Below are 12,051 nucleotides of genomic sequence, written 5' to 3'. Positions count from 1 at the left end.
AAGTGGATTGGATTCTTATATTTAAAACCAAGATAAAAAGTCAAACAAGATTTTATATTAAAGATAGAAGCTAGTATATTACTCCTACGGTCCTAAATATAAAATCCCTTTCATAATGTAAATTACATTACAAAAACAGTTTTATATTTAGAACCGGAAGAATATATCCGTACATCTATGTTTGGAAACGCCCAAGGATGAGACAAGGCACGCTATTGCCAGATCAACTGATCAAGTACCGTCAGAAAGGTGGCAGTCTGGCAGATGAGAACCAAAGCGCGCGCCGTAATTAACCGAAATTTATGGATGAAGTCCCACGGAAACGGCTCTAATTAACTACAGGGATTTTATTTTGTTTCTTCCTTAAACGCCTGCGAGTGATCTTCGCTGTGTTTCTCCCACTCTTTAATTTGAATTATTCAATAGAGAAATCAAGTGAATGGCCAGCCAAGGTTGATTAATTAGTAGCTATACATACATTATACATATATGCCGTATACTTCAATCGCCTATCGGTCATGATAATGCGCTAATTACATAATACTCCCTCGGTTGAAAGCGATGCTTTGTTGAAAATGTTAATGTTGAGAAGCTGAGAAGGTAAATGAGTGAGAGGCTTTCAATTAAATGATTGAGTAATCTATGTTACCGTTGTCAGATGCGGTGCCTCATTAATTGGTGCATTAGCTAAAATAAAAGGTGAATTTATAAAAAGAAATTTGAGATTAAATATTTAGAATTTAATAATTTTAAACTTAATTTTTCACTAAAAGAAATGCGTCTCTGCTCTCTCATGCTGCTTCACAGGTGCCTATACAAAAGCCGTGTTGTATTTATTGGCTTTGGGCCCCAACATAATTGTTTGTACCGCATTTGTAATTATTTGTCCGGAATTACCACCACCCTTGAATGCAAAGGTAGGCGTACATACCAGAATCGACCAGGGTTATTTTTGGAAGATTATTTTACTTGAAGCGTTCAAATACACTTGTTAAGCCTTTATAGCTGGCAGGCAAAGGTGATTAGTTCGCGTTAGGCAATGGTAGATAATTTCCACTATAGCCGTTTATATTTATTAGTTATTTGCAAGCTAGTTACTCAATCCCACATTTACATATTAAGAAACACATTAAATTGATAATTTTTTAAACACATTAAATTTATTTTTATTAAAACAATTTTCCTGCACTTGCAAATTACTCTTACATATCTCTTGTCCTTTTCTTTTTCCAACAACAATCAAATAAAGATAAAATAAGAAAATAATCATAAATATCCTGCAAGTTATTTATATTCAGGACCATTTGTCTTACAAATGACTTATCATAAGGATCAAAGTGATGTTGTTTTAGGAGGTTAAAATGCATTCAATATCCTAAATTTTCGCTTATAATGATGTAACAAAAATGCTGGAATCTCACTTTAATTTAACCGCCGCAAGCGTCCGTTAGAAATTGACATTAACCATTTCAATTTTTTGGCTAGCTATGCTCTCTCTCTCTTTCTCTCTCTCTCTATATATATATCTCATTCTTCCAACGCCGTCGACGCCGTACATTCGGACCATCCGACCGCCGCCAGCTTGCACTGCACAAGACCGGATCATCAGTCACATAGGCACGAGGATTACTTGAAGATGGCTCAAGGATTCTTGGGATCGGGGGCTCGAAAGCTGATTCTCACTCATTAAACCAGCTCAGTCAGGAAGCGGCGGCGGCGGCTATGAGGATTACTTGAAGTTGGCTCGAGGCTTGCTGAGAAAGTGATGGATTTGTTTCCGTGAACTCGGTGTGCAGTTTGGGAGCGGGGAAAGAACTTGATGAAACTACTAATGGGGGGACGAGGGTGAGAAAGATGAGATGCAGGGGATAAAAGATAGCATGGTTAGCCAGAAAACAATTACTTCTAACCGATGTTTGTGGCTGTTAAATTAAGGGTGAGATTGCACCATTTTATTAAAGTAAAGGTGATCTACTTTAACTTATATTCTAATTAGAGGCTAATGGTGATTTTATTAGCTTCTTCTCCTATTCAATATCCATCGAAAATTTAGGGTAGTTGTTGATTTTACTTCCTTTATAGCATCTCTAAATTATTGGGTCGGGTACCCAATGCAAAACAGCAGCAGCCACTGGAGCGTGGTCAGACCTCCGAACCAACGCTGCTCCTCATACATTGTATTTAAGAAAAAGGCTATTGTTATTAAAAAGTGTGCGCATTTAATTAGTTGGCAAAGTGGGAAAGACGGTCGTGATTGGTGACGTTTTACATATCACAAGCAGGGATTCTAATTCTGAGAGGCATAGGAAGTGTTGGAGGTGGATTGGGATAATGTGGTTGTCAAACTCAAACTGGATAAGGGAGACTTCAATGGGGGAACTGATCACTTGGGGCGCACTCATCCGCAGGAAGGGAAGAAGTAAAGTTAGAATGACGAAAAGTGGCCGTCAACGAGGATAAGGCGCACCTTGTTTCAAGTGTGGAAATTGTTAAAGTGCAAAATAATGTGGATAACGCAATAGCTATGCATATGCCAAGTGGCATCGGTCTCCATCTCATATTGACGCACGCTTTGTTGGATATATTTATGAAGAAGGCGTGTTTTAAAGACTTAGATTGGGCGGGACGGTTATGTGGTTGATGATGAAGATAAAGACCATTATGCAGGTCAAAATCCCACTGATAAATAGCAGTGACAGGATGGTGTGGTTGAAGAGCGGAAGTGGAGAATACATGGTAAAGCTTGGTTATAAAGTTGCCCTGAATAAACTGAAGAATAGTGGCACTAATAAGCCAAGTGAATCTTAAAAACCCTCTAATTAAATATCTATGGAGTGGGATCTGGAATATCAAACTACCTCCTAAGGTGCTACATTTCATGTGGAGGGCGGTGAATAGTGCTTTAGCAACTAAAGAAGCACTGTACAAAAAGAAGTGTTCGGCGAATCCTCTCTGTGAAATTTGCAAAACACATGTAGAAACTGTTGAGTATGTGTTGTTTCTGTGTCTATGGGCTAAACTGTGCTGGTTCGGCTCACCCCTATCCCTGAAATTTGAAGGAAAGGGAAATTCTTGCTTTGACAAATGGCTCGAGGACTGATTTGGTAGCAAGATGGGAAAGGATAAACAGAATTTAGCAGTATTTGCTGGAATTTGTTGGTGGATATGGAGATTCAGATGCAAGGCAGTGTTTGAAGGAGAAGATGTTGATGCCTTGGATTGTTTAGCAAAAGCAATGAGATTGGTTAGAGATTTTTTTGATGCTGCTGAAAGGGAGGGAAGGAAGGATGTGTGTAGAAAGAGCTGTGATAGAAACCAGAAGTGGTTGAAACCAGCTTCTAATATGATTACGGTTAATCTGTATGCTGCTTTTAGTCATAGTTCTAAGGAGGCTGCAATAGGAGTGGTGTGTAGAAATGGGAATGGAGATTTTATTGGAGGTATGAGGAAGAAGGTGGACTCATCTTCAACATTTATGACGAATGCCTAGCTCTTTTGTCTTCATTAGAAGTTGCTGAAGCTAGAAGCTGGGAAAATGTAGTCTTTGAAATGGACTGTCAGGAGCTTTATGGTCTATTGCAGAGGAAGGATGGGAAAAGGGAAGAATGGTGCTGTTCTGAAGTGGTGCAAAAGTGTATGGATGGCTTAACATTAATGGATTCGTGGAAGTTATCTTTGGTTGATAGAAAGGGAAACAAGGCTGCAGACTTTATTGCAGCTGAGGCTTTAAGGGGGCACGGCTTTGTGATTGTCGTTTTGATTAATGATGTGAGGTTTTGTGATCTGAATGGTGGGAACTGAATTGGTATAGGCTAAGAGGTCTTTTGTTTTTTTTGGTTTTTCTGTTTGAGTTTGTTTGTTTTTAGTTTTTTGTTTTGTTTAGTAAGGTTTGTGTGTTAGGTTGTACTCCAGGCTTTTTTAAGTGTCTGTTTTGACCTGCAGGCTATTGCTGTTTGTACATTTGCTTTTTGGTTATTAATAAAATTGACTTGTTTTGCCCAAAAAACAGATTGGACGGACGGTTGGATCATCACCCGGGAATAACAAGCAGGCTGTTTTTAGCATTGCTATTCGTGTTCGGATAGACGGGAGGAAAAAAACAGAGAGAAAATGCATGTAATGACAATTATATCCTTATTTAATTTTTAATCCATATTTTAAGTAATGTATAAAAAAAAGACTCAAATAAAAAAAATAACACCATCAAATTAAAGATTAAAGTCCAATTAAAATAAAATTATTTTTTAGATTGTATTTTAAGATCAAGATATTGAGCAAAATATTTCCTCACAAACTATTACGTCACTAGTTTAACCATGGCCCGTTTATATTTTCCATTTGATATCCGTGCCGTTCAAAACATTGCAGAGAGGGTTAAATATAGAGTACATGGGATCTCACTGATTAATGACGAGCCTGTTGACAGTTGATGCAGTGGGAATTAACACAGAAGAGATGACGCAACATGAGATAATCTAAACTATATGCAGTCAAAGAGATAATTAAGCAAGCTAATTAAACAAGGAAGCTGAAATATATATATTTATATTTTAAAAAGAAAGCCAAAGCCGAGGCTTACCCGTGACATAGCAAGACAAGGACAAATTATGCTTGCGTCCTCTGTGACAGGAGATTTGACGATACACCAGAAACAGAGGAAGACGTTAACTGCTGGGGGTCACACTCAGCTGGCCTTGCGCACCACAGTTTGGCCAGGTGGTCGAGCACAGTGCGAGACAAAATTGCTTTTGCTGCACTCTCCTTCACCTCTCTCACTCTCTCCCGTATATGGTTAGGCTTCCCCTCCATTATCTCCCTCAACATGCTCGCTATCTCCTCCCTTCCCACCACCTTCTTCGCCGGCAACATCTTAGGCCTCACCCCCACCCTCAACTCCTCCGCCAGCAGCGTCGCGTTCATCCTCTGCTCTGCGTATAACGGCCAGCAGATCATCGGCACGCCGTTCGTTATGCTCTCCAGAGTGGAGCTCCACCCACAATGCGACATGAACCCCCCCACCGATGGATGCCTCAATATGCTTGCTTGGGCCCCCCATTGTGGAATTAATCTCCCCCTTTTCTGCTTCCTCTCTTTGAACCCTTCTAGCAAATAATTTGACGGATCATCATCCCCACGGTTGTGTAATGCTCAAACGTAATGGCTGTAATGCAGAGCAATGTTTATTAAAGATATAGCGCAATACAGTATCTGTAATATGAAGGTACAGCCACAGATATAATGAAAAACAGGAAACTGCAGAGTATAACAGAAGGGAAGGAATGCAGAGAATGAAATATCCAGAGAGAAGAGAAGGTCCAGAGGGAGAAACCACGATTAGCCAGTACATGCACACCCTCTCTCTTTCCTCTAACTAACTTATATTCCTCATGCGTCCCTCAACTTCCACGGCAGGCGCCTAACACGTGAACTCTTACGCATTCCGTTAATATTGCACGCTGAATCACCCTCTCTGCCTTTCTCCTTTGCCACGTCATTGTCCATACCCGCTTGCTGCTCTTCTTGTGTCATCACATTGCCCCCCGGTACGAGAGAGACCTTGTCCCCAAGGTTGAAAGAGGGGTATTGCTGCTGAATGTCAGCAACTGATTCCCATGTATAATCGGGAATACCATCCCAGCGGATTAAAAGTTGAGAAATCCAATGATCCCCAACCTTAATAGTTCTTGCGTCCATGATCTCCTGCGGCTGTATGATAGGGCCTTCTGGTTCTGATAATAAAGGGAGAGGCACATAGGGTGTAATGTCCTGTCCTTCAAATCTTTTCAAGGCAGACACGTGAAACACCGGATGAATCCTAGCTGCCGGAGGCAATTGTAGTTGATAAGCAACAGAACCAATCTTTTTGGTCACAGGAAACGGACCAAAATACCGCATGGCTAGTTTGTGATGCTTCCTTAAAGCCACGAAATGTTGTCGATAGGGCTGTAATTTGACCAAGACTAGGTCACCGATCTCAAAGTGAACTTCAGTTCGCTTGCGGTCTGCAAACTTCTTCATACGGTGCTGGGCTTTTGATAAGTGGTGTCTAAGTTGAATCAACAACTGATCCCGAAATAGTAAATTGGAAGCTAAATCAGCATGCACTTCAGTAGAGGGAGCTGCAGGCAGTAACGAGGGTGGATTTCGCCCATACACGGCCTTAAAAGGCGTCATGGCAATTGCTGTATGAAAAGCAGTATTATATGAAAATTCTGCCCAAGGCAAAAAATCAACCCAGCGACGTGGGCAGTCAAACACAAAGCAACGAAGATACATTTCTAAGCATTTGTTGAGAATCTCTGATTGGCCATCTGTTTGAGGATGATAAGCGGAACTCATACGAAGTTCTGCCCCATGTAACTTCATGAGTTGGCCCCAAAAAGAACTAAGAAAAACCTTATCCCGATCTGATACTATAGTTTTGGGGAAGCCATGAAGCTTAACAACAGTTTGGATAAAGGCATCAGCGACCTGTTTTGCTGTATATGACGCCTTTAAGGGCATAAAATGAGCATATTTAGACAAACGATCAACCACAACAAAGATAACAGAATGGCCATGTACTAAGGGAAGTGACGTAATGAAATTCATGGCAATATCATCCCAAATATTATTGGGAATGGGTAATGGGGATAGCAACCCAGCTGGATGCGATTGGAGGGCCTTAGCCTGTTGACAAATCATACAACGACGCACAAAATCTTTGATATCCTGACGCATAGAACGCCAATAAAAATGAGTGGCGACTCTATGAAAAGTCCTCAAAACCCCTGCATGTCCCCCAATAGGAGAGGAGTGAAATTCAAGCAACAGCTTATGTATTATTTCAGAACAATCAGGAGGAAGGACCAAACGACCTTTCCAATACAGCAAAGACCCACTGACTTCATAACCAACCTTGGAAGTAGGGTCTGATTGAACTTTTTGTACCAAGCCCTGAATATAAGAAGATGTCTCCAACATAGGTAACAATTCAGCGAGAAAAGTGGAAGAAATGTGTAGCATGGACATATACATAACACGAGATAAGGAATCAGCAGCCAAATTTGATTTACCCGGTCGATATTCAATTGTAAAATCATATCCCAGCAGCTTTGGAAGGTGAGCTTCCTGCTCTGGGGTCTGAATAGTTTGCCCATTCAAATGCTTGAGGCTCTCTTGGTCAGTGCGAATAATAAAACGGTGGCCAAATAAATAATGACGGAATTTGGCCACTGCTTGCGTGATGGCATATAACTCGCGCACATAAGCCGATTGTGCTTGCATCCTATTCGACAATTGTTTAGAAAAATATGCAATAGGGTGACCATTTTGACTCAACACGGCACCAACACCAGAACCCGATGCATTAGTCTCCAATATAAAAGGATGAGCGAAGTCAGGTAATGCTAACGTAGGAGCATGTGTAAGAGCCAGCTTAAGTTGATCAAAGGCCTGTTGAGCTTCTATGGTCCAAACAAACGCATCTTTTTGTAATAATCTATTTAAAGGTCCAGCAAGTTGAGCATAATGTTTAATAAAACGCCTATAATAACCAGATAAACCCAAAAATCCTCTCAACTGTGTAACAGACGACGGAATAGGCCATTGTGTGACCGCCTGGACCTTGGACCCATCCATTTCAACCCCGGCTGCTGAAATAATATGCCCTAGATACTCCACTCGGTTGCTCCCAAAAGAGCACTTGGAAAGTTTAGCAAACAAACGATGATCAACCATCAATTGCAAAACCGTCTGAACATGCTGTAAATGTTGGGACCATGAGGCGCTGTATATCAGGATATCATCAAAGAAGATTAACACAAATTTCCGCAAAAAAGGTTGAAAAACAGAATTCATGAGGGCCTGGAAGGTGGCAGGAGCATTTGTAAGACCAAACGGCATAACAAGCCATTCATACAACCCTTGATGCGTACGAAAAGCCGTTTTTGCTCGGTCCACAGGACTCATCATAATCTGATGATAACCCGAGCGTAGGTCTAATTTAGAATAGAAAACAGAGCCCCCCAATTCATCCAATAATTCATCAACTGTAGGCATAGGAAAAGAATCTTTTAAAGTTACCGCATTAAGAGCTCTGTAGTCCACACAGAAGCGCCACGTACCATCTTTCTTTTTAACCAAAATTACTGGCGCAGAGAAAGGGCTGGTACTGGGTTGAATAAGACCCTCTTGGAGCAGCTCAGCAATCATCCGTTCAATTTAATCCTTTTGACTAAAAGGATATCGGTAAGGTCGCACTTTCACTGGCTGATCTCCATTAGTCAAGATAATGCGATGTTTGTGTCCTCTGCTCGGAGGTAACCCAGTGGGTTTCTCAAAGACTGTCCAATATTGTTGCAGCAAGTTCTTCATATCATCATGAATATCATTGGGCATACTTTGAGAAGGTACAGGATCAGGGGACGTAGCAAGTGTCATTAGGAAGAGCTCAGCAATAGCATCCGTACGCACCAACCTCTGTAACTGGTGAAACTCAGCTTGAGATACAGGAGGATGAGACAGACCATGTAGTGTAACAAATTCTCCATTGTTAAAAAATTTGATGCGAGGACTACCAATCGTATAGTCTGCTACATGCGGATCAAGAGTGGCTAACCAAGATGCACCAATCACCACATCAGACCCCGCAATTGGTAATACATAAGTTGGAAGAGTAATTGTATGCCCCTGAATCTGCAATGGAACGGCTCGAACGATACCTTCACCCGTCATGGCATACCTATCACCTATCATGACACGGATGTTGTGAACTGGTTCCACTGGGAGACGCAGATGATTAATGACCCTGGGATGGATAAAACTATCGGTACTACCACCATCAAGGAGCACCTGTACGGCCGACCCACAAATAGCACCCTGAAAACGAATGGTGGCGGTACCACGGTGGCCTTGAAAAGCATGGAGTGAGAGATGGTGAATGGTTGGCGCATCGTCGTGTGGTTCAGCCTCCAACACTGTCGCGGACTCTGTAGTTGAAGGGGAATCTGACTCTTCACAAAACATGACCATGAACTGCTTGTTAGCACAACGGTGAGCCGGTGAAAACTTCTCATCGCACGTATAACACAGACCTTTCTCTCTTCGGATAGCCATCTCTACTGCTGTCATTTTCTTAATCTGTGTAACTGGTTTCATGGCTGGCGTAGGTAGCAACGCCGCCTGAGAGCTCTTCGTGGATGAAGCTGATGATGAGAAACCAGAGAAGGGTTTAGAGAAAGCAGAGCTGCGACTTGAACCAGTGGTGTTCGGTTTAGGGGGCCCATCAAAGGGGCCCACAGATGTGTCAAACAATTTGGCCAGCTCTGTAGCTCGTAACAAGTTAAGTGGTTTTTGGGCCATAACGTCCTTCCGCAAGTAAGGTTTCAAACCTCCAAAAAAACAATCCAATAAGGCTGCATCAGAGACCCCCTCTGTGCGATTTGCGAGCGCCAAAAACTCCGGGCAATACACTTCCGCTGATGAGGACTGCATGAGTTTGAACAACCTGATGCGCGGCTGATCAAACAGAGAAGGACCGTACTCATCCTCTATGGCCTTGACAAGCGATAGCCAGTTAGTAATGACACGAGTTTTCTGCAACATTTGGAACCATGGAACGACATCGCCTTCAAAACTGACAGAAGCTACCAGTACACGTTGGTTGTCCGGCGTCTCATAATAAGAGAAATACTGCTCTGCACGAAAAATCCAGATCATGGGGTCAGAACCATCGAACTTTGGGAAATCTAACTTAATCGGGCGATATGAATTTTGGTACTGTTGACTGGAGGAAGAAACTCCAATAGAGCCAGGACCGCGATCGAGTTCACGAATGGAGGAAGAAATGCGACGAGACATTGATTCCATAGCGGCTTCCAAACTCGCAGTTGAAGCACGCCCCATAGCTTCGAGAGCACTCTGTAACTGATCCAGATGATTATTTGTTGATGTTTCCACACGGCCTACATACTCTGACAGAGATTTGAATTCTGTCTGCAGATCCTTAAAACGAGTTACGTCCGCCATGTCCGAGTCAATGAAAGCACCAAATGTAATGCTCAAACGTAATGGCTGTAATGCAGAGCAATGTTTATTAAAGATATAGCGCAATACAGTATCTGTAATACGAAGGTACAGCCACAGATATAATGAAAAACAGGAAACTGCAGAGTATAACAGAAGGGAAGGAATGCAGAGAATGAAATATCCAGAGAGAAGAGAAGGTCCAGAGGGAGAAACCACGATTAGCCAGTACATGCACACCCTCTCTCTTTCCTCTAACTAACTTATATTCCTCATGCGTCCCTCAACTTCCACGGCAGGCGCCTAACACGTGAACTCTTACGCATTCCGTTAATATTGCACGCTGAATCACCCTCTCTGCCTCTCTCCTTTGCCACGTCATTGTCCATACCCGCTTGCTGCTCTTCTTGTGTCATCACAGGCTGCCGTCCCCGGTGCTAAAGAACGCCGAGTCTGCGCGTCCTCTGTTTGGCGGACGCACCACCCACATAAATCTCAACCGGCTTAACTCCAAACCCCACGCAACCTCTATGGTCTGCTCATGCGAAAGCGTGCCACCGCTCCCAAACGAGACGTAAACCACCGAATCACTGGGTTGCTGATCCAGCCATCCCAGCAACTCCATGGTTGATCTCGAGGGAGGTTCTGGCTCCCTCACCAGCGGTCCAACGGCATACACGGGAACTTTTAGCATCCCGCCCAATAAATTCTCGTCTCTCAGTGATTCAAGGTCTTTGTGTTGGAGTTCTTCCCACGTGTTCACAAATATCCCATCGCCTTTTCGCACCCCGATCCCTATGCCGATGTACTCCTGATATTGCCGGGTGTTCCGGTCCAGCATGGGATCAACCACGTCTTCAGGACGAAGCGGACTGCAACCTGGGATTTCGAACGGTTCTTTCTGATCTACGAACTGGCCTTGCACTTGCTTATCCAGGATGGGAGAGTATAAAAGCAGGGAGAAAAACCAGGCATTGGAAGCTACAAAAATATACTTGAGCATGCGGAACTCTTCTGCTATGGACAAGCATTCAGAGCCGAAGATGTCAACTATGAGCACAGAAGGAGGGTGGCCATGTTAGAAAGCACAGAACGGACAGCTCCCTTGGGTTCACGCATGACGACGCAGAGGCGTTCCACAATGGCAGCTTCATTCTCAAGAAGGCCATAGAGGTCTGGGGGTGGGATTTGGAGGAAGTCACAAAAGTTGATGGAGGAGATGGCTGATTTCAGAATGCGGGATTCGGCTTCTGAGGTCTGGAAAGTAATGGCGAGGATTGTGACCTTGAAACCGTGGTGGAGGGCGAGGAGCTTTCCCAGGTGGATCGTGGGCATCAGATGGCCGAGGCCTGGGCTAGAAAGCAGAGCGACGTGGGGATGATGCATGACCTCTATGGGTGGAATTGAAGAATCAAGTCTGTGGTGATAAGCTGATGAGAAGGAACTAAGGCTGTCCCTCGAAGCTTCGTTATTGGACTGAGCATTTTGCGCACAAGATCGTTATTATTTGCATACCATTCTTAATTTAATTTAAATTAAATGAATATCACAGATTTCTGAGGGATTCTGATTGTCGGCAGTGGTGCTGGAGTGTTAATTTTTTTATAAGATAATATTTGTTTTTATCAAATTATTTAATAAGTTTTTTTTTAATTTTACCCCATACATTATCTTTCTTTTTTATTCATTTATTGTATTTTTTTACTTGTTATTTTTAGTAATAAAGATATATTTAAAATATATATACCTTACATATTTATTATTTTAAATTGATTTTAACTAATTTTTTAATAAATATAAATAGACAAAATTTATTTTATATTTTGAACACGAAGGAATAATTTTATAATAGGTTGTTGTCCAAAAAAATTAAAAAAATAAAAATAAAAATAATTGTGCAGAAGTCTAATGCGGGCCATACGAGACGACATCAATTATTTGTTGATAACATTGGGTCATATGAATTTTATTGGATAAATTCATATTAATACATGGATGTAAATGGCATTATTTGTGGCCTCTATTCAATAATGAAATTCCACCGTT

At 42.1% G+C, this 12,051-nt stretch overlaps 4 protein-coding genes across 4 annotated transcripts; 1 reads left to right on the top strand and 3 right to left on the bottom strand.

Moving 5' to 3' along the window:
* The first annotated feature begins 1,320 nt into the window (after positions 1 to 1,320).
* On the top strand, positions 1,321 to 3,909 carry LOC114732544 (uncharacterized). The gene is made up of 2 exons (XM_028919827.1): positions 1,321 to 3,358; positions 3,478 to 3,909. Exons 1-2 carry the CDS (start codon positions 3,113 to 3,115, stop codon positions 3,799 to 3,801), a joined length of 570 nt encoding a protein of 189 aa, XP_028775660.1. The 5' UTR covers positions 1,321 to 3,112; the 3' UTR covers positions 3,802 to 3,909.
* Positions 3,910 to 4,282: 373 nt separating this feature from the next.
* On the bottom strand, positions 4,283 to 5,007 carry LOC114732545 (anthocyanidin 3-O-glucosyltransferase 5-like). The gene has a single exon (XM_028919828.1). The coding sequence runs from the start codon at positions 5,005 to 5,007 to the stop codon at positions 4,606 to 4,608; it is 402 nt and encodes a 133-aa protein (XP_028775661.1). The 3' UTR covers positions 4,283 to 4,605.
* A 3,195-nt stretch (positions 5,008 to 8,202) lies between these two features.
* LOC114732519 (uncharacterized) lies at positions 8,203 to 10,421 on the bottom strand. The gene is made up of 2 exons (XM_028919806.1): positions 10,328 to 10,421; positions 8,203 to 10,100 (listed from the first exon to the last, which is right to left on the bottom strand). Exons 1-2 carry the CDS (start codon positions 10,419 to 10,421, stop codon positions 8,203 to 8,205), a joined length of 1,992 nt encoding a protein of 663 aa, XP_028775639.1.
* LOC114732518 (anthocyanidin 3-O-glucosyltransferase 5-like) lies at positions 10,421 to 11,391 on the bottom strand. The gene is made up of 2 exons (XM_028919804.1): positions 11,121 to 11,391; positions 10,421 to 11,085 (listed from the first exon to the last, which is right to left on the bottom strand). The coding sequence occupies exons 1-2, from the start codon at positions 11,389 to 11,391 to the stop codon at positions 10,421 to 10,423; spliced, it is 936 nt and encodes a 311-aa protein (XP_028775637.1).
* Positions 11,392 to 12,051: the final 660 nt, after the last annotated feature.

This window comes from Neltuma alba, unplaced genomic scaffold, assembly GCF_004799145.2.
Source record: "Neltuma alba isolate B1F8T4 unplaced genomic scaffold, ASM479914v2 tig00012917_pilon, whole genome shotgun sequence".
Taxonomy (NCBI): domain Eukaryota; kingdom Viridiplantae; phylum Streptophyta; class Magnoliopsida; order Fabales; family Fabaceae; genus Neltuma; species Neltuma alba.
Note: the sequence above shows the minus strand (reverse complement) of the source record. Positions and strands in the feature narration are given on the sequence as shown.